The sequence below is a fragment of the Numenius arquata genome, chromosome W (assembly GCF_964106895.1).
Source record: "Numenius arquata chromosome W, bNumArq3.hap1.1, whole genome shotgun sequence".
NCBI lineage: Eukaryota > Metazoa > Chordata > Aves > Charadriiformes > Scolopacidae > Numenius > Numenius arquata.
The window spans coordinates 309984-333314 of NC_133615.1; the positions used below are offsets into that span (position 1 = coordinate 309984).

Below are 23331 nucleotides of genomic sequence, written 5' to 3' on the forward strand. Positions count from 1 at the left end.
TCAGGCTTTTGTTTAAAAATTACACGCTAGGGCTCCAGTGGTACTTAGAAAATTCTGTTCCTCCTAACCAACGTGTGAGTGCCCTATAAATTGCCAGGGCTGAGAGGGAGCAGGAGTCCCACTAAGCACTTTCTCCAAATATTCAGTTATACTACATCGGGAGTCATCAACATGTTTATCTTGGACCGTGATGCAGCACTTTAGGTATGTGGCCGATGGAAGAATTGTAGACTGAGGTTAAACAAAAGAGAACAGTGACAAAGGAGAAAAAAAAGTCATGAAAGTACCAGGAGGCAGAGAAATGAGAGCAGTAACGGAATCAGAGAAAGCACGCTGACATTTATTCAGACTGAATTTTTCAAAGGTACTAAGTACGTTCTTTCAACCATCAGATCCGAGTAGCACTTATGCTCAAGAAGACATTAGACTTGGCAATGGAATGTTTTTGCTTTAATGGTTTCCCTAGGGTTAAGGAAAGAAACAAAATACATTGTAAGAATTCTAAATGCCAAGTTTATCTGAGACAAGAACACATTATACTTGTTATTTACCAGAACAACTGAGGGGAAAAACGGCTAGGGACTAACTAGAGGGAAACAGAAACTACTTTATGCTGAGGTCATTGAAATGCTGACTAGCTGACAGTTAACTAAGGTAAACTTAACTTCTTTAAATGAATGATCATTTACACTAATACACGTTCAACCACTTTTTTTCTCGCTGAGACAAAGAACCTTGAGACTTGCTAAATTTTAACGGTTAGAAACAACACATTTGTTTATAGTAGAGAGGATAGCCAAAATGATGGTGACTTACCAGTCCTTCCCAGTTGCAGTGCTGACACAGCCATGCCCACGCCTCCCTACAGGAGCTTGGCTAGGAGCCCCTTTTCCATTGGGATTGCACTTTGCACAGAGGAAGAATGTGGTGTCTTAGGTTATACTTTGGATTGTTTGACAAATGATGCTTTTACTAGACTATTCCTCAGAATTGACCTTTGGGAGACTTCACAAGCTGATACAAAAGATTTTATCTATATTTAAAATTTGATTGTGCCAAAAAGCAGGAAGGCCAGAACTCCAGAAACTTTTGCTGCAAATGTTTGTCAGGAAGGCTAATCCCCGTAAAATCCAGGAACGTAACCAAAGGCAAGCAAGCCCTCTCTCCAGCCCCAAGCTCTCATTCGGAGGAGACGGCCTTTGCCGGGGCAGGGAACACCAGGCAAGGCAAACACACACCAGCGCCATGACGAATGGGGCTGGCGCTGCAGGCCGACGGCTCCGCATTCTTCCCTCCCTCCTCCTCCCGCATCTGCTCTGGCTGGCACCTGACACAGAAACCTGGTGGAGGGCTCCTGCCCGAGCCAGCGCTGCTCTGACGGGCTGTGCAGGGCAAACCCGACCCAAAAGCACCGCGGTTTGGGGCCAGGAGAGGCAGGTTCTGTGCGCAGCGGGAACTCCCCAGATCCCCACTCCTGCTCTTTGGGAACAGCATCAGGGCAGTGCACGGCAGGTCACACATCAAATAAATCCCTACCAAACACTGATCGTAGCAGATGTAAAAAGAATCAAGTATTTGGAAGTAATATGCAGGGAGTGGGTCACACACAAGCTCTCGGAGATGGCGTGTGTTTTACAAAGGGCACTCACAGGCTTGGGATTTCCATAGGGAGGGAAGGGGCTGTTCTCCCGCCTAACGCTTTCAAACACAGACGGATCTTCTCCCGTACCCCACAGGTCCAGTGTTTAACTGCCTTCTCTGCTTCCACCTGCTCCTACCTTTAGGATAAGGAACTATTTAAGGTAAAATTATACTCCATAACTCCAAACAAGTAATAAACTAGACGTATGTTGTAATAACATCCAGGTTTTAGTATCAGGAAAAAGGAGGCAGGATTGGTAAATTTCAGACATCGGGTCCTACTGTGGGATAAAGATGCATCTATTTAATGGAAAATTATAATATTTTACATTTTTATGTACAGTTACACTCTGCAAAGTTGGGCAATTACTAAATTGTATCAAATTCTCAGTATTTACAAGTCTATATAGGGAGAGCAACCAAATTCTCTACAGACTCTCTTCTCTACCCCCTTTTTTATTTCTCCTAAGTTAACAGAAAACTAAATAGGAAAAACTAGCACAATGCAATGCTAATTCCCTAACACAAAACCACCACAAGGCTTACAAGATGGCAAGAGTAAGATACACTTCTGATTTTCAGTTCTCCCATTAAATTTAAAGCAGATAAAGTTTGCTTTCACTTGAGATGTTACATTAGGGCAGATGTTACAAGGCCCAAAAGATATTAAAAAACGGTGACATCAGACAAAAAGAAATCTATCAAGAGCAGTTTCCCACATCGAAACGCTACCGTAAGGCTTTCCCATTTCCCTAGTGCATCATTCCCCACAGAGCCCACATCTGCACACAAGTTACCTTTCACTCGCTCGGTTAAGATCAGGTATTTTAACACAGTAAATTAAACATGTAATAGATCTCGAATAATGTCACCACAAATTAATTGGTACCTGAAAACCACTTCGGTTTTGGCTTTAAGCACCAAATTGTAGCTGCTTTTTCTGCATTTCATACTGCAGTTGCTGGTATACAGCTCACTGCACAGAAACGGCAATTGTTTGAAAATGGAAATATCATTTATTTCATTATGAAATTTTTATGCACAGAATTGACTCACAAAAGTATATTTAGGCCCTGGATTGCATCCAAACTGCTAATTAATTGTTTTAAACGACTTCCATTGTAATTCCTAATATTCCTCATTTTCCTTGTTCTCTCTCGGTGCCACACGTGACTGCACACAACTGACTGGGGAGCAAAAGGGCAGCAACGTCAGGAACGAGGAGAGACCGACAATTCAGTGGACATACATGAAGAGATGAAAGCAGTCACAGAGCTGGCAACAGAACTGTTCTCTACAATTCAGAACCAGAAGATTAGTCTTAAAATAAAATGCCTATCTTTGAGGTGCTTACTGAACCACGATGCCATAATGCTGTTCATCCTGCAACCGGGAGAAAAGCTTCAATGTATTTCTGAATGTAAATCAATAAAACAAGCAAGTATTAAGTACATGAATGTCTCACTGTCAAAGAAACAGCAAAGTCTGCCTTTTCGAAGGTTTAACAGCCCAAGTAGCACTGGGAAAACGCAGACAGATTTGCATGTCTCCTTCAAAACAGTTTTTCTTCCCTGATGGTTGCTATGCAAATAGAAGCAACCTTTTATTGAGAGTACAGCTTGTCCTTTTAGATGAACAACCATCGGCAGCACATTTCCTTCATTCAGTAGCGTTCAGTTACTGAATCTTTCCCACAGAGAAGTATGTTCAGAGAAAGCTCAATTTACAGTTCCGAGTGGGTTTGGTTTTTTTGCTGTTTTCCCCAGAGCTGAATGACAACACTTTATCTAGAGTAGGAGACAAAGCAGACAATCTGCAGTATGTGAACAAACCAAAATAATTTTTTACTTTAAAATATGTGAGAATTTAAAATTCTTCCAACGCCTCAGAAAGACTGATGACTGCAGAAGTTGAGAGGCATAATCCCAAGGACTGGAGGACCTGCTACCACTTTTGAAGATTTTTTTTGAAAATTTCTGCATGCTCATGTGTCACTAGAGAACAGACTGAAATATATAGTGAATTGAGACCTGCAGACTTGTCGCTGAGCAAATAAATTCTGCAGCGTAGCTGTGCTGACCAGCCAGCTTTCCTTGTGGCAACCAGACAAGATTGTACTTTGAAGCTGGATTGTTTCAGCAAAGCTTGTATCTGTCCCAAATTGTCCATCTCCCTTCGTCCTGTTTGTTTGCTGCTATGCCTCAAGCAGGACCTTGGCTGGAATTGCTGTGATTACGGTTGGGACTTTGCCCCATACCCTAGCAGAGAGATGTTCATACCTACACTGGAGTAGGAACCATACTGATGGTGGAGACGAGCAGCCAGTCTGAGCAGTTTCCCTTCACCTTACAAGAGCTGTGACACTGAAGCCTTTGGAATTACTGAGGCTAAATGTCAGACCGGAGTAGTGAAAGGAAGCTCACAAGTGCAGCTTCAACCATGCCGAAGTCAATGGCAGAATTCCTAACAACTCCAGATTAGTCAGTATTTAGCCACATACCTTCAAATCATACAAACCAGCTAAAAATCTTCTATTGATGCCTGAATATGCAACGCATGTGTGCAAAACACAAGTGAGCTGGACCTGCTGGAAGATCAGGCACCGACACCTTTGCTACCTTCACTAAAGATTTGAGTTGACAGTGGTTATGACCAGCTCTTTACAGGAAACAGTTCCTGCCCCTCTGTTTCTCCCAGCTGGTTTCCCGTTTCTGTTGGACGGTTCTATCTCAGCCTGTTCTGTGACTCACCCCCAGCCGGCCACGAGCCAGTCACTCGGCATCCAAAAGGGCGTCTCGCAGGACTGGAAGTGAATCGGGAAAGCTGATAATGTCACAAGTACTGTAAACTATATAAATAAAGAAAAACTTTCGGAGTTACTCTATAGCTTGATTAGAGTGCCTTGTAGAGTATCTCTTGCAATCCTACACCTTAAAATGTCAAATACTACAAAAAACCTTCATGACTCTGCCTAGGGCTAGAACCCCAGATTGCTGAACTCTGCAAAGCTGCCTGTGAGCAAACACACAGCCCCATAACTGCAAGCTGCATCACCAAACACACCGCAATCCTTTCCCCACACGTAGAGCTCGCTGTGTTTATAATAACTCAGGGGGCTGGCAGGCGCTCTCCCATAGAGCTTCTAAAAATAACGAAGTGTCAGTAACGCAGCAACTACGGCGGCCTCCGCTTCCAAAGCTCCGGAGAGAGGGCACGGGGCTGCCTGTGTGCCAGCTGAGGGAGATTCTGCTCAACTTCCCAACAATAAAGCCGAGTTCCACTTTCACAGAACTTGAAGCAAATAAACGCCTTGTGGCAATATGATTCTCTGAATATAAAGGCATGCTTGAAGCAGATTTCAAATAACTAAATGGTTAGCATTATTTGGAATTTGAAGTCTCTACCACACTGAGTACTAAAAGGAAAATTTATTACTGATAAAAAGCACAAAACTTAAATTAGAGGAGTTCTTCACTATCCAGGATGATACATGCAAAATGTAATGGATGTAATTCTTAGCTTTAATAATAATGCTTTAAATTTTATTCAGCGACATGAAAGTATTTTAAATAATTGTGATTTAACAGAATCCCTCAAATAATACTGCTATTCTCACATCTTGATACGCTGTGTTTTTTATTTAAAGGATGTAAAGTAGAAATAATTTTAAAAGCAGAAAAACTTCTTTTTAACTATGTGAACTGTTTTAAACACTCACTTGAGGTAAAACTGAGGCTATAACTTTCTCAAGAAGAATTAGTATCAGCCTCTAATGTCTTGTTTGAAAGGATTTTCATGGTTTGATGAATACCTTCCTTTTCATTTTTGAAGTAGCTTGCTTTCGATAATAAAAGCGTCTAAAATACCATATTCTGGAGTTTTATGCTTGTGTGTGTCCAGCAATCTGTTGAATGCTAAAGTTAATGCTGAATAAGTAGGCTCCTGTTGTCTTATTATAAACAATGATTACATATTATTCTTTGCCTTTAAAAGAATCCACAACAACAAAACTCTCTTCACATAATAGGATTAGGAATGTAAGACTTCACCAAGTAACTGAAAAGGCGGCCAGTCACGTCACAGAAAACTAGAGCTGAATCTCTCTTTTACTGGAAACAAAAATCCCACCTTATAACAAACTTTATATTCTCTTACTCTTTTCTAGAACACAAAAAGTACAGCCTGGAAACACCAGTCACCCAGGAGGTTACTCTTTTCAGCTTGGGATGAAAGGGGAAGATGAAGCATTCTACTAACCAACTGAAAAACTCCCAGTTTACACCACAGTACACAGTGCAGTATGGGTTTTATTTGTGCAACTCATTAGATGAGTTTCACTTTCACGTCCACCACCCCGTACCCCTCTGGCCCCGCAGCTTGAGGAGTCAGCACACCACAGACCTGGGGAGCGGGATGGTATTTTGGCAGTGACAATGCCTGGGACTTCAGCTCTAGAATTAGCTTTTCACACATATGTAAGACCAGCCCAGCATTTTGCTAGGTTTATAATGTCAGACAATTTAACTAGAGCAAAGATGAGTTTTTTCTTTTTTATTTATTCAATCTTTTTGGAGACAGAAACCTGCATGGTCATACTGCTGATTTTAATAATGTATTTTTCTGTACATAATTTCTGACTTTCAGAAGCTACCAATGCCATCCCGTTAGATGAAAAAACAGATAAAAGCATCAGATGTTAGATCACTGTATGCAGTAATGTATTTTACAATGAGATTTAAGCTGGAAACTAAGTAAACAGGATAGATTTGGATTTAGAATAGCTTTCTGAACTAGAACAGTCATGAAACATGCACATTCCTCGATTCTTCATTACTTGACAGCTTTTCTCAAATAAGAAAACAGCTAAACAGTACAAAAAGCAATCAAGACTCTATCTGGATTATTATCTGCAGTTTTCTGCAGCTAGATCTATACCAGAGCTGCTCTGGCTGGCACCTTCATTGTTAAGACTGTGTCAGCATTTCCATTGTAAATTGAGGGCCTTATAAACTCAGCTTTAAAGAGATCACTGTGTACTGAAACTCAGCACACACACACTTTTTCCATGCAGCAGCAAATAGTTTATTACTGCTATTAAAAAGAGTGATGTTATTTCCACCTCTTCTGCTCAAAGTTTTATTCTTCTTTCTTTACAGAGAAATACCAAAAGATGCAGCCTGCAGGGGGGAAAACGCCTGACAATGAAAGGCAGAATCGTTTCCCAGGGAGCTCTGAGAATGTGTAGGGACAGGGCAAAGACAGCACTGCCAATTCTTCACTCTCTGAAAACTTAACTAAAAATGAGGTGTGGAGTTCTTGATTCTGCAAGCTAATTTACACTACTTGCAATGTGCTGTTTGTCCTCCACTCACATGGGGAAAAGAAAAGACCAAAAATGAGACTGCTCCTTGGTACCTTCCTTCTTGTCAAACCACCTCCTGCTCTGCACGGGTCTGAACCCGAGTCCCTCCCTGCCAGGGCAGGGAGATCTCTTGAGAGCAGCCGTGCAGGCTGATGGAGAGGCTAATTAAGAAAGGGGCCAGGTCATTTCTGGAGGGGAATAAGAAAAGGGAAAAAAAAAGGAGGTGTGTGTTTGGTTTTTTTTTTTTTTTTTTCACATGGGGGAAACACCCAAAGTGGGCTGTAGCCTATGGCAGATCCCTGAATAGAAAAGCATGAGAAAAATGGCAATCTCTAGGCACAGGCTACTGTGGTCAGGAGATACCTTTCTTTCAGTGCAACATACAGGTAGGTTTGCTGAGGAGAGAGGAGGAAAGAAAAATTGGTTTTGTCCTCCACAGAAAACCTGAAAAGACTTGAGGGATGGAATTCATCACCTCTACCTGCAGATGTCAACAAAGTCCTCACCTGCGCAGAAAGAGGCTTTTTCCAGCTAGGCATATGCACTCCTTGCAGAGCAAGTGGGGAGACAGGAAATTCATAGCACTGTTCACCTGAGTTGTTTTTAACACCCAGCTAAGGACAACAGGAGCTGTGTTCTAGAAATGCCGATTAGAGTCCAGACAGCAATCCCTGGAGTAGGTCTGCAAACTTTGACACGTGCAGTATGGAAGCTAAAGCGGTGGTGCAGCGTTACTCCTGCGTAGCACTGCCCAGAAAGCAGCCTCTGGAAAGGGCAGAGGATGTCCCATACCGTTTGCCCACCAAAGCCGGGGCGGGGAGCTGCACCGATTCAGCTCTCCCTGAAGAGACTTGGGAAGGAACACTTGCTTCTGACACAGCTTTTGCCTGTTTTAAAGAACTCTAAATTTCCAAGAGTATGCTCCTGGTATAACGAAGGCTGGCAAATAAACTGCTAGCAATTTGACTTTTCTTGGTTTGTACCATTTAGACCTGTGCTATACCACACTCAGAAACTGCTTCTGCAGAACCAGCTCAGCACTGGACACCCGAAGCGCAACTGCAGCCATCTGAACTTTCCGCTGTGCCTGCACGGACAGACGGACAGACAGACAGAAGGAAAGTCTCCAACACCAACTGTGTTCTCACTCTGCATGGTAGATCCTACTGGGGCGGCTGCTGGTTCTAATATACTTCACCATGCACGAGAAAACAGGACAGACAGATATACAGTTACGTATTCGTTCCTTAGGAACAGGGTTTGTCCCATTTTTGCCTTTTGATTCTTCGGAGTTCTCGGACACGTAGGCTTGGTTCAGAAATTGTAATAGAAGCAATTAAACCTCTTTTCCAATTCAAAAGCCCCACCATTTCCCATACCAACTCAAGTCCCAGAAAAGTATATGCGTGGGGCTAGTTAAAGATGATGAATGATGTTAAATTAAGTGCTGAACACCCTGTCAGGGACAGGCTAAGGAAGGACCACAGAAGCAGGCAAGAAGAGCTGCTCTAAAGGAAAAAATCAGTATCTCTCTCTGTTGAATGCATTAACTAATGTAAAACAAATAAACTCTTGCAATGGTTATTTGGTTGGGAGAAGGGGCGGGGGATGCTTCTCATTTCATTTCATCTTTAAAGATACACATCAGTTTTTCTCATGCTAATCAGCAATACTTCAACCATTTGCTGTCTCAGGACTATCTCAGAAAAGAGACTTTCAGACTTTGCCATAGTTTACACTGAAACACTGAAGGATTCTTTTTTTTTTTTTTTTTAACCAAATGGATCAGTTATGTATGAAAGTAAAAAACCAGAAAATTCAACCCAGAGTTGAATTTCATACTAACCAAATTATGTCTCATATTTTGCAAATCACACTGGTAAAAATACAGAACAACATTATCCCTGCACTGCCCCCCTTTTTCATTGTCATAGAGTGGTATGTGCCCTATAAACGAAGGCTCAGCACAGGGAGAGCACAGACAATTGCTGCTTGTTCGTTAGATCTAGCTCAGGCCACAGGATGGAACTGCCAGGTAAGAAACTCTTCTCCAACCCACTGCATCCAAGACAGAGTATAAATTTGAAACAAATGGATAAGGAAAGTCTACGGTAGAGATACAGCCTGAAGATATGGCCAACGGAAGCTCCTCTACGCATTCACCATCTTCAATGGACTGCAAACAATGAAATTTATTTCACTTTCTTTTGCTTCTTGCAGCAAAGGCTTAGCTACCTAACAGTGATTCAGATGTTTCCTCCTTGAATACCACTGTGCACAGAAAACTATCTCCAGTTAAAAGAACAGAGATCCACAATGCTCAGAGTGGTAACTCGGGAGGCAGTAATATATAGGAATATAAAGAAGACACCATAGGAGCACTAAAGCAGACACTTGCTATAGAAAACACTAATTTGTGAGACTGTCTAAAGAATAAGTGTTCAAGCTAAAAAAAGCACAATGTTGGACATCCCTTAACTAGTCTGTATTTTTTATTTAAATTTATTACAATTTTTCCAACATGTGAAATTGAATGTGTTTCCCTCATATGATTTTTTTTTTCCCCATCTGTAAAAAAAAAACTATTCCCAGACTATGAATATCTTGGAGCATGGTGTGTCAAGAGCTTTTGACCAAAAATAGGATAACAGTAAAAATATTGTTTAGTGTTCAACAGTATTTTACTAGCACTGTTGAACACTAGAAAGTTTTCACCAGCAGTTTCTCTAAATCAATCAGCAATCTCCTTGACCTGCTTTCTCTTGAGTCAAACCCACAAACAAATAATCCCCAATATGATTGAACAGATTCAACTCACAGCTCTCCTAGTGGGATATGAAAGAGGACGGTTCAAGGCTTTCAACTTGCCCAGCAGTAACAATTTTCTGAGTCAATTAGTCTCTATTCTTTGCAAAGTTTTGCCCTGGTGTAAATTTATTCTAAATGACGGGAAATCACCAAGGTAAAAAGGGGTTACGAGCAACCTTTTTACACTGAAGAGGTATCACTGAAGCTAAGAAAAATGGCAAGTGGAACCAAGAGGAGCATTAATCCCCTTTGGAAAAAACAAAACTGTCAAAATCCATTATTCCATATGTCATAATATAACAATGCATCAAAATACATTTTTATTACATTTTTCTCATCTGCATTGCGGTCATGTAATTCTCAGTTGCTAATTACTAATTTTGTAAAAGGATTCCAGCAAACAACTCTGCCTTTCCCTCCCCCCCCCCGGCTTTATTAACTGGAGCTGCCTCTGCTCTAGGTGATAAAAATTATTCCTGATAAACACAGAGCTCAGCACTGACACATCTGAAGTCCACTGCCTCAGTGACAGGCAGAGGTCTCCCATGAAAGCATTTCCAATAAAACAATGGCACTGGTATCCCTTTCCCCACCAAAATTCAGGGTTTCAACAGAAGCACGAAGGTTTGCACGACCTCCAGCGAAGGGCAGAGTACGGCAGGGGAGTGGATGTGACAGCCTTTGGGACAGCAGAGAGAGGAGCAGCACTTCTAGTTCCTTAGTTCCACCGAGTTCCACATTCTTCGGAAGAACTTTTTAACCACTTCCCACAGAGTCCGTGTGAAAGTCACCACGTGCACTGCATGTGTTCCCCAGCCCTGCTCCCACTTTCACATAAGTGAACTTTTGCCCAAGGCAGCGTCCCAGCTAGAGTTCCAGCAATCAGGCGGTCCTTTGCCACAGCACCAGCCTGGAGGAGCCACACGTTGGAGGTGCCCACGTTCAAGTCTTCTGGGCACTGTGTAACCCAGAATTTTGGCCTTCGTGACTGCTGAACTGTGTTTCTCCTAGTTTGCTCTTTTGGGTTTACATGCCCCAATCCCAGCTGGGATCTGTAGGAGCATAAGTAGATTCTCTGTACTTTCACAACAACGTTTATTCTAAAGTTATTTCTAAGGAAGGAAAACAAGAGCTGAGTTGTGAGAAATGAAGCCTTGCAGAGTCGAGAGTTGCCATTTCTGTTTGTTAACTAAATATAATTCAGTACTAGTACTACACCATTTTGTTAGGGCACTTTGTATTTTTATCACAACAAAGATGCCTTTGTCAGGTCTCTGAAACAGTTGTCTAATACATGAGATTTTTGAAGTGTTTCCCACAAATACAGCTATGCACTCACAGACCTCCATTATAAACAATGTGAGTATTTGTTATGTGCCACGGTACACACACACTTCCCAGCAGCCTATTGCATGACATATAAAATATCATAGCAGTCAAAGGAATTTGTAACAAGGCTTCCAAATAAAATTTTTCACGATTGGGCATAAGCTTATGCTTTACTCAATATTTTATAATGACTTGTAATGAAATACATCCTGCTTGCCCCAAACTGCTTCTGTCTAAAAGCGAAGATATTTGAAAGGTCATAAACACTTGGTAGCAGTAGGACTGCAGACGCCCGCCTGGATGTTTGCGCTGCGGATAAATACGGCTGTAGCAGCTGCTGCCTCCAGCCCCGGGCCCAGCCCCGGTATCAATCAAACACACACTAACGCCGTTAACTGGAAGAGCCTAGGATTCTTTTTTTTAAGCTAACAACTATAAAACACGACAACTTTTCCCCTCAGCTTAATAGAGCAAATATTTCAGGCACACCCTTACTTAGTACAGTAGGTCCTCCAAACAAACTTCTGTGGGATAGATTAAAAATGACACCTTACTAAAGAATGTTTTATACGTAGACAAAATAAAGCAAAACTTTCACCAAAATGCTTTCATTGCCCACACTTCCTGTGGCACCTTGCCTAGCCAATCACCTCTGCCCACAGCATTTCTGGGCTTACTACAAATATGAGAAAACACCACAAAAAAGTTTTAAGTTTCAATTAGTTCTTTATTTTTGAAACTTTTTGCACTAAAGAATGCAAGTACCATTTGGACTGAGCGCCTCTGTGACTGCCACGCTTCATGGCTGACTAAATTGATTCCCCATGGTAACTAAAACTAAGAGCACACAGGAACAAATTTCATAATTCTCCTCTGGAAACACTGAAGTATGTCTTTGGTATGTGAGTCATCATGACAGTGAAGATCAAAGAAGTGACTTTGGGGGGTAGATCCTGTAGGAGAACTACTGCAGAGACACTGGGGCACAGCTCTCCGCAAGCTGCACAGACCTGTAAAACTCTGATGCTTCTGTACTGGGCTTGACACAGTATAGCTACGTACAGAATTGGTTATGGTGCCGTTCCGTAACAGCCAGGACTGGAAAGGAACAAGGGAGAGTACACAGAAAAGGGAAAATCAGACATACTTCCCCACACATTTCATTTTTAGTCTGAGATTTAGATTCATTTCAGTATGAGAAGACTTAACATACTGTGCTGCATACATGAAAGTCAAATGAAGAAGAAAATCAGAGAAGTTTCTGCAATCCAAATTCTCCTGCTGAGATGTTCTCAGGCCGGCAGGAGAGATACGGTGCACTGCTTATCAGAAGTGCCAGCTTCGAGAGACAGAGATGAAGCCTGGAACTGGCAAGGGAGGGTTTTTTTTAAATTTTACTTTTTTAAAATAAAAGCTTAGGACAACTTTGTGATTTTCTACTCACAATGTCTACTGAAAAGCTGAAGAGAAGGTAATACTGGAATACCTTTAAGACTATCAGCTTTTCCACAGGAAAGCTGCAGATTCGTCCTAGAGCCTTGCTGCGGTGAGTGGTTGTCCCCGTGCAACGTTTCACAGGAGGAAAGAGCAGAAGGAGCACACACAAGCACTGAAACCCAAAATCTGCTCTAGTGCCTCTGTTTTCACAGCTGGAGCCCGAGCGCTCACTATTCTATATACAGCATCTCTCCGCTCAGGAACTCAAGTGGGCAGTGTTAGATTGCACAGGAAAGCAATTTAAGCAAATGACTAATCTAAACCCTTAAGTTTCATTCCTACTTTGGTCTTTTCAAAAGTGGCTTAAAAACATAAACCATCAGTCTTCTCCCATTATAACAAAGAAAAACCAGACGATTAATTTTGTCATCTTGAAGCAAAATCACAGCACATACAAACAAGACGACAGTTTACTAAGCTGTGCTGAGCTGCTTGTGCAGTTGTTTGATCAGGACTTGTGGCACACAGAAAAGAGGACGTGGTTTTAATTTCCAGAAGGCAAAAAAAAATAATAAAAAGCCTATAAGAAAGCTATTTTTTTTTCCTAACTTCTTGATACCTTATCTGCTAAGTCAGTAACTTGATTGGAATTATTGTAAGATTTCTACAGTCTTAGCAGTCCTTCTATAGTCTTACTGCACTACAATACAAATTTCAAAAGCGTGTAGAGGTACACACGTGTACATTATACTTAGAAGGTGTCAAAGAATTTGTTTTTAAAACCAGAGTGCATGAAGAATTCTTCATGCAGCAAGTTCTCAGCCAACTAAATTAACATGAACACTTAATTTGCCATTTGAATGTTCTGATTTTTAAAAATCTTTCCAGTTGATGTAACACTGAATTAAGAAAACATGTGTGACATTAGGATCTTAAAATATTACACTGGATGTAATCATAACTGAGAGCTAAGTTACGTTAGATTAGAAATAGAGATGATTCGTGGCTTGTCCAGAGAAATGCAGAACATTCTAGCACTAACAACGGAAGCGCTTCAGTTGCCTCAAGTCTAGAAGCCTTTCTACGGCAATTCTGTATTTTATAGCACAGCACATACTTACTGCGGGGCTGGCTGTTGTAGGCCCAGGGGTGCCACGACCCTCTTTACCAACAACCTGATTTTGTTCTTCAGGACCACGGGTGACAAGAATTCTGAAGTGCTGCTGCCTGGTGTTTTGATCTGGTCTGATTTTAAACAAGCATCCCCCCTGCCCTTGAGGAATCCGCTCTACTGAACCGCTTCTAGACATTTCCGACCCATTCCTGCCGTTTCCACGCAGTTCTGAATTTGATCCATCATTTGTGGGGCTGCTTTCTTCCATTGGTGGCTGGACAGGGTAGGAAGTACTCCTTTCCAGCCGTATCCGAGGATACCTGACCAATCTGTCCCCTTTTGTTCCAGTAAAACCAAAGTTATATTCGCCTCCTGCACCTGTACCACTTGTCTGCGGTTGCTGTAACTGGAGAACAAAGAACTTTTTCCCTGAATTTGCTGACATATCTGGCATGTGTTGCAAAGACCAACGCCGGGGTTCAGGGCTGGGAGCATTATTTTGAGCCTCGGTACCAAAGGGTAGCAGAGTAACCTGAGGCACGTCTGCACTTGAAGCCCGATGCTGAATCCTCACACCACTTATGTTTAAACCTGAAGCGGCTTCATTTGCCTCATCTTCTTGGGTAGCTGATGAAGCGTCCTCACTCTGGTTATTAGAAGGAATAGTACAAAATATTCTACGATTAGAGCAAATAGTTCCATTCATCTGTTGCCCTAACTCTTCCATGGGCCTGGGCGGAGGATGTTCAGGAGTTCCCTCTGGACTGTTTGGAGGAGAACGGTTTTCAACAGGGGATGCGTAACGCTCCCTGAAGTCTGAGAATTTACAAGGAGGTGTCTCCTCAGGAGATTCCAGGGTTGCGCACTCGTCCGCACAGCCGTTCGCAGCTTTGCGCTGAAGAGAGATCTGCATTGACGAGCTTCTCGTTGGCCGCACATCAATGCTGTTCAGCAGCTGGGGAATAAACATGGATGTACTCCTTTTTAAGGAGCCCACCTCTTGCAAATCGCTGCCACCACCATAATCCGCTCCATGTCGGGAGAAGGCGTGAGGACTGTTTCTTCTTGGCAAAGTGTGGAATGCCATGAAAAAGTCATCTTCCCTCTCCCGGTCGAGGATCTCTGATTCGGGGGCTGTGTTGCTTCGCCCAGAGCCAAAATGAAACCGCAGCCGATGGGCCATGGTTTTACAGAGAGAAGAAAAGGAGAGGGAGAACAGCAACAATTCAGGCACTGCCAGAAGTTAAAAACCAAAGACATAAACTCCAAGAAAAAGTGTCCCATCTGCCAAACTGTTAGCACTGCAGCCCTGATAGCGACAGATAGCAGAAATAGCCCAAGTGGCAAGCGGCATTCCAGGCATGATTGGGTAAGAGCAATCAGCGCTCCTACACACTGGGACATAGGGTAGGATGGTGGGAGTCACGTGGCCTGGTCCCCCCTCTCCAGTGTAAGCTGCGGGGAGGGTTTGTTTTTTCTTTTCTTTTTTTTTTTTTTTTTTTTTTTTTTTTTTTAATGCCAGCAAGAGCCTGAAACAGCACCTTCCCAGCTGCTCCTTTTCCATCAGAGAGGAGCGGCCCCAGCGGGAGAGCTCTCACAGCTGACTAAGGCAGCGAACACACTCGGCACTGCTATAAATCTAAACCCCAGCGTACTCACAAGGCACATTTGTATAAAGCACATAACCCAAAACTTAACTACAACAAAACCACTTTGAGTTAGTGTTAAAAGTTTAAGTCAACTCCACATGCAAATGAGGAACATTATTTCATGCTTAACATTTTGGTGTGTGTTACAGCATTAGGCTATCATGGCAGAATATGAATAAATATAGCACGGTTACGCTTTCAGTTTTAACTGTGCTCATAACATGATTAAGCAACAAACTTCTTGCCTTTAAAAAGCTGCAATTTTTACATTGTCCCTATGAACACAACATAACCTACACTACCCTGTGCAGTCCCTTCTAAGAATTAAAAATTACAACAAAGCAAGCAATCGTACATATGGCAAAGATTTCTCACACAATAAAAGCCGCAGAAATGTGCAAGATGGCAGGAGACAAAGTTTCTTTTTCAGTTTTACCAGGCAGTAAAGACGAGGGAAAACCGGAGACGGGTGCTGCATGTCGTTTTGTACCGATTTGTCTAAAACACCGTAGAGAAACTCTGCCCATTGCTGGCCAGCCTCCAGCGAGAAAGTTAGAATATTACCACGAGTGTGACTGCCAGCACGGAATACAGTTACGCTCTCCGAGAGCCAAAAGACCTCAGAAGACGAACAGACAGACAGGATACATCAAAACGTAAACCAAACACCCTAAATCAGCTCTATTGCAATGCAGAAACTCAGCGGTCTGAGGATACTCACACTTGAAGTGTGCTCCCAATAGCACTTGTAGCACATACTGGAAAAGAAACTCTGTTTAGCAAGAAGCGTAGCTTCATTTCAATACACGGACATTTACTCCCTGGGAGAACTTGAAAGCCTAAGTTTTGACAACAGCTCTGAAAATTTGTAGGTGGAGGGTCAATACTCTAGACAGACACTTAAACCTCTGTTTGCAAGCAGCTTGTTTTCAAAAGACAGAAAATGACCAATCACAAGAGAAATGGAAGCTTAAAACGATAAAACTGCCAACAGACAGCACAATCCCCTATTGTTTTAAGTGGACTATGAGCCAACAAGAAGAAAAACATGAATAGCTTCTACAGTGCAACAGTATTATACACTGCCTTGTGGAAGCACAGGTGCTGATATTATTTTATCTTATTTTTCAGATAAAATGTATTATCCAAGTACACAATCTCTCTTTTCCCAAAGATGAAGCCTGCATCATCTATTCTCTACTTTGCTTGGGAGACAGAAAGGGAAGGACGCATTATAAAGACAGAAAGTGCTTTGGGATAATTTGGGAGCATGAAGAAGAAACAAAGTTCTTGCAATAAAACCCATGCAAACATTAAGTTTTTCAGAGTAAAGCAAAAATAATCAGTTTCAATGTCTCCTCCTTCTGTAAACAACCTGATGGGAATACGCTGCTCTAAAAATCCCAATGTCCTTGCTTTGTTGCTAGCTCAGAACACCTTCTGAAAGGAACCAACGGCTCCTGAACCCCAGGCTGCTGCCTCTGCAAGCAGGTTATGAGCCCAAGGGCAGATGGCTGTCAGAAGCGGGGGCACAGGAACAATGAACAGAAAACGCTTCAACAACAAAAAAGTACCAAACCCACCAGCATAAGGCTGGTCCTGCATACAGAAAATTGAAAATCTTAAGCAATATATGCGAATCGAGGCTACCAAAACTGTTGTTTCTCAGCTGTCCCTGCGTATAGAATATTATCCTGAATCGGCACCCTGTCACCACCACCCACAGACATCCCCATGCCTGCCATTGCCCTCTCCAGGCCACAGCCAAGCCTCTTGCTCTGTCCTCCTTGCCGACACAAACATATTCCAGCCCCCCCCAACCACACACACGCCACCCAGTAACGTCAGCACACCCCGAGCCCAGGCTCACACCCACTGCCGCACGGTTACAGGTACAGCAGCTCTGCTGCAATGCTGTCTGCATCGGCTGGCAACGGGAGAGGACCTCAACACTGGGAACAACTTACTGATAACATCCTTTAAGTTCAAAAGGCATAGGACAGTTTTGATAGTGCAAGTGGTCATTACATGCCAATAAATATGCTCACACTCAGCCCACTCTAAATACACATCATCACAGATTCACTGACTTACTTCCTCCTAAAGGAAGATATAATCCTTTGGCTAGAAGTCCTCTTTTCCCCCACAAGATTACAGCTTGTACGTTTTCCTTTGCTCTATACTTAATAGGAAGACAGAGGAAAAGAATATAATTTTTGAAGACAGATGTTTCCATAGTGAGGTTTTTTCAATAAAAGGATCTCCACAATACTGATCCTAATCTTCACAAAGCAAACATGTTTAGTAGAGGTTGTACTGCACCCAACCAAGAAAGCATTAACACCTGATCTCTAAACCAAAGAGACGGCGTTACAATTCTCACCAGACAAAACCCCAGAGTCATTCACCCAGTACACCACTGCACTGGGATATTAAGCCAGGATGTTCAGAACGACACTGTCACTTATTCCATAGATGTCTATGTGAAAAACTTATTTACTTAATCACAAAAAAGCAAGAAGGCCTAAGATGTTGGAAGACTTCTCTGGAAGAGCAACTGCATCAGACAAATTAAGCTGCAGACTAAAAACACTAGCGATGTGCAGGGCATTATGAGGCAGAGAACTGAAAACATAAGAGAGAGCATTATTTTGCCATTACCCTAAACCTTCTTATACCCACATCTTGAGTACAAGGTGCAGCTCTGGCAACCACGTCCCAAAAACACATGCAGAAATATTAAAAGGTACAGGAAAGAGACACTAAAATGACCAGGGGATGAAGCAGCTGCCTTCTAAGTGACTAAAAAGGTTGTGACTTCATTGGTTTGCAGTGGAGACACCTAAGGAAGAATAAGATGAGGTTTTCACTGTCAGAATAGTGGGTTACAGAGGATCATTTTGGTCTGATCCAACAGGTTACTACTTTTGTGTTTAATGCTCTATTAGTCCCCAAAATCAGATACTTTTTGTGCTTCTAGCTATATTTTTTAGCACACTTTTAAACAACAGACAAAAAACCACCTTTAAGATGTGCTATATTTTCATCAGGTGCATTACACAGAGCCTTGTGTTTAGTAAAACACAATCAAGACAAGCACTCACCAATCTGTTTTCATCAAACACTTCAAACAGGAGACGATGATTGGTTGGGTTTACCTATGAGAAAATTCAAACAACATCAGATTAGGTTCAGGAGCTTGGTGGTAACAATACATGGGTACCCGCTCATACCGTGATTAAACCAGGGCAAACAGAACAGGGCTAGTGGGGTTTGCGTAAAGCTTTAGTTTTACTTAAACTGAAGCACTAGACCACTTTGTTTGTAAACCCTGCTGCGACTAGAACTAGCCCAGCAGGCAACGCTAAAAGCTCTCACTTGCTGTGTTCAATGTCAGACCCCTGGCAAGGCAGGCTGCTTCTCTCCGATGTCACCCTCAGAAAGGCTAGTGGGGCGGCTTCAGTGGCCTCCCGGACACTAGCCAAGCTACCGTGATCTCAGGAAAGGTGGCCTGCCAGAAAAGTGCTGTGTTTTGGGAACAAGTCCCAGGCTGGACAGACTATCAGAGCGCCCAGATTTTTTTTGTTCTACAGCTGCAAAGCTCAACTAAACTGTAGGGAGCAAGAGTTTTACTGTATTTCTTTCAGAATTCCATGATCATCTATCTCTCGCACTGTCCATCACTCACCATTTCTAGCTCATGTACCACACAAACCTGTGGGAAACACAACAGAAGCCTCTCCAGCACTTGGAAGCAGCAAATATACCCCCAGAAAATTATTTACATTGAAGTAAATTTAAGCAGAAAGATTACCAACATGTAAAAGGAAAACAAACAAACAAACAAACAAACTGGTAGGAAGACAAAACAGTCACTATTAAACAAGAAAAAAGTTCTATAGTATTTGATCCACTTGATATATTTTTTTCAGAGAGCCTTTGTAAGCCAGATTTCACCATGTCCAATATCTTTAATTAAGAAAATTTAGAAACAATATTCCACAATGGGCTGATAATTCTGTGGGGGTGACAATGAACTTCCCAGTTTTGAGAAAATCAGAGAATTGTGACACACAAAAAAGGGTATGCATTATATTCTATATCCACACTACTGTTCAGGATTTTAGGATTCTGTGATTTTCAAAATGTTTTAACCGAGCTTTTATGAACTAGATCTGTAGTTTAAGCAACGCTAATTATGGCAGTTTTGGGTATTCTCTTTTCCTGGGAAAAGTATATAATTAGAAAGACTACCCTGAATAATATCAGTTAAAATTATAAGCACAAATACACATAACAAGCTTGCTTAATCCCGAGGAAATATATTTCACTTTAAAACACATGAATTTGTTCCTTACAGTCTGTCTTACAAGTCAGCGTGTTTATGAGACCAGTATTCACAGAGATGGGCTTATGGAGGAGAGGTCATCCATTTCTGAATCCCATATGCAGTCGGGATGGAATCTGGGAGAGCCTGAAATGTCTTCAAATAGATAAACAGCCTAAAACTTTCTTCCCCTTCCCTCTTCTGTGCAATGCGCAGGATGGCAATCTCTCTCTCTATATATATAATTTGTCCTCTATGCTGAAGGCAAAGACATTTAAACACTTGAGTACAAAATGCTCTCTCACTGGGGTAATGACCTTCTAGGGAAATTACAGTATTGAAACAGCTCTGCACTTTTACAGGCAGGCAGCTTAAACTGCCCCAGGGCAAAGCCACCTCTGTGACGAGAGGTGGGCAAACATCAGTGGGATGAAAATAGAAAACCTTAGGCCCGGCTGTAATTTACTGTCAAGGCAGTTCCTATGGAGGCTGCAGAACTTTAAAAAGTGTGAGCCCATATTCTCCCTTTGGAGCACATGATAAAAATCAAAGTATTTCATTAGATAAAGATGGTTTTACATATGTATTACCCAGCTGTAAAACCTAGAAAAGCTATTTGGAACACCTTTAAAAATAAAAATTCCCCTTAAGCCTCAAAACCCTGTGTATTAACAGTTATATTGGTGGGAACTATCTATCTGAAAGATCCTATTAGCAAGACAGCCAATTGCTAAGCCTCTATAAACAATGTTCAATATGATACCCGTATTTAACAAACTACAATGACATCTTTTCTCAAGCAGCTGTTTAAGATTAAATTTTAAAAACCACTGCAATTCTACCTCATCTTCTTTTGTGAAAGCTACAGCTGCACTTAAATTAAGTCATTCTTCTTTGGAAAAATATTTTCAGCAATTAAGTAACACAGTTGCTATCACCCTTCTCATTTATATTATGTTGGTTTTGATAATCACTATTTTAACCCCTTCTTTAGCACTTTCAACTACTTAAAAATATTTTTTCTGATAAAAATCACTCCATTATAGCTATAACTTGGTTTTCATTTTAAGCAAGATCTACAAATATTGAAATGGAACTACAGAAATAACCCAAACATATTTTGACCTTTTTGGCAAGTAACATAAAGGCCAAGAGAAATGACTTTTTCTGTCTTCCTTCCCTACATTTGTATTTCATTATTTTTTGCTATGATAATTTAAATTTCATACAGCTTTTGGAAATAACTCTTGATTATTTACCACTGCATTAACATGTTAAAACCACAGCGAACATGCTCTGCTAAAAATACATTTTCAAGTAAAAAGAACTTTTTATTTGCCAGATGAATTAACTCAAAACTTACTCTAAATAAAATCCCAAATTGGGAAACAGTCCATTTCTAATTAACCTTATGCCAATTTCTGTTGAACATTCCATCACTACAGAAGCAGATGAGCAATTACACCAGGACAAGAATTTTTTTATGTAAACATATAAACAACAAATAAAAAATAAGCTTCTTCCCAACCATATAAAAAGCCACATGATTAATTGTACATGTCATAATAATGATTGCAAGTAAAGGGAAACTTACTCTAAAATAAAATTCTTCATTCCATTTTGGATTCAGTGTCTGTAAAAGAAATAAACATATTTACATACTAAAATTTCTTTAGGTTTGCCATTTTGTAATCATCTAAATGTGCATACAAGTGACAATTTTCTAGGAAAAAAAAGAAAGGAGAAAACAGCATGTTATAAAAAAGTTGCCACCAAATTATTTAGAAATTCTCTAGTGAGTAAAACAAATGTGGGAGGATATTTGAGTCAGATGATCCTAAAATAGATGTTAAGTATAAATAGGATTCTATGAGTAAAAGGCAAGTCACTGAGAACCTATAGAAATAAAACCTGGAGACATTTCATCTCATCCTTGAGATTCATTTAAACCCAGATGAAAAAAAAAAATATGTATTTTTTTAAACACAGGGACAACTTTAGGGCTACAAAAATAAGGACAAGATTTATACTGTGTATTAAACAGAAAAAAAAAAAAAAGAACAAAAGGAAAGATTATTTCCTTTGAATAGGTATGATACTCTTCCTAATCTCCCTCAAGCCTATGGAGGATTTGAATTTTGTATTAATAACCTGAATAAAACGTACAGAATGAATATGCACACAGGTTGCAATCTGAAGGGAGCTCAAGCATAAAATAAAAAACTGACAAAAAAGGAGATTAGAACTACAAACATTAATAATTTGGGCAATTCAAATTTGGATAAATTTAAAAACAAGTCTGATATGTCCAATGGTTTTGTTTTCATGCCAAATCATTCCCTCATTCTCTCACACAGCAGAGATTTACCGGAAGAGCTGACAGTAAAAACTGGCTCTTCACACACCAACATTTTGTTAGAGCAGAGCGAGGTCTGGGGGCTGTTTATCTGACTCCGGGACACAGATCCGTTAGATGTGGGGTGGCCAGGGCACGGGGGCTCCCCGCACCGCAGCTCCCCACCAAAGGGAAACAGAGGGGCCACACTGCAGCGCCCCACACACTCCTGTCATCACAGCGGCTCCTTCCCACTCAAACTGGGGCTCAATCCCAACCCAGCAGACATGGAACTAGTTAGCAATGAAATCGGAGTTGGAAATTTGCAAACTTTGTTCCAGAAAGTTTAGGGGGGAAAAGGAGGACAAAAGGAAATAAGAGTATAAAAAAGATGAAACTCTAAACCTATATGAACAGCTATGCAGCCGGTCAACAGTTGTACTCTCAGAGAAGTTCTACCTGCTTACCCTGAATAGTCTTATGACAGAGCAGGAAAATATTTCATGAAAGAAGAGACTGCTGTAAAGGGTAGATGAAAAGAGTAAAATGAGTGTAGGTAAAGGGTAGGGGGGCTAGGGGTTGGGGGCAGAGAGAAACTTTCAGCTCTTTTGTCTTAACAAGTACAAATGTATTCAGTAAAAAAAAATAATGAAGCAATAAGAAAAAAAGTTACTTTTTAAATAGTTGTAGTCATCAAATGTGGCTGTCATTGGCAAGAGTGGTTCCATGTAATTTAACAATTGTCATTGGCAAGAGTGGTTCCATGTAATTTAACAAATGAAGCATGGTCTCGTACTAAATTTGAGAGCACTACTGTCCATCAATAATGCATTAATTTTGAATGTTGCTTAACCACAAATACAAATTTCAGGAAATATTTGATGTATTAAGCAGCACATTTTTGGTAAATGCCCTATAAGTGGTAGAAATTTCTTCCACCTTCACAAGTCAAACAATTAGTCGGTCAAGTCAGAAAGTACAAACACTAGAATCTTAGCAAAGGAGAAAAGCACTTGTAAAGAAAGGCTCCAGAAATAAATGCATGAATTACTTCATAAAGGACATTAGCAGGGAAACAACAACAAAAAGACTCATCAGCAAAAAGAGCTACATCCTAAAAAGGGCAAGTATTGTACAGATAAAGAACTGCCAAGAGTCAAGCTGAGTTAGATCTTCCACAGGATATTAGAACAAACACAAAGAAGGTTTTTCAACTATATAAATGAAACGAGAACACAGACAGAAATGATGCTACCAAGCAATGAAGCTCAATGGGGAGACTAAGAACATTTAGATATGGGAAATTACGTTTAACATTACATATGGGAA

General features: G+C 41.1%; 1 protein-coding gene across 3 annotated transcripts in view; it reads right to left on the minus strand.

Annotated features, from left to right (window-relative positions):
• Window positions 1–23331, minus strand: part of LOC141476666 (E3 ubiquitin-protein ligase NEDD4-like) — a 104213-nt gene that overhangs the window by 54969 nt on the left and 25913 nt on the right. For 2 of the 3 annotated variants that reach the window (XM_074165464.1, XM_074165465.1), the window contains exons 3-4: window positions 21262–21300; window positions 18445–18498 (exon numbers count right to left, since the gene is read on the minus strand). Coding sequence is in view for 1 of the 3 variants with exons in the window: in XM_074165463.1 (XP_074021564.1) it covers window positions 13699–14874 (1176 nt within the window). In the remaining 2 variants the exon portion in view is untranslated. Of the gene's footprint in view, window positions 1–13698; window positions 14925–15776; window positions 15845–18444; window positions 18499–21261; window positions 21301–23331 lie in introns of those variants that run through there. The other variant, XM_074165463.1, reaches the window with a different exon arrangement.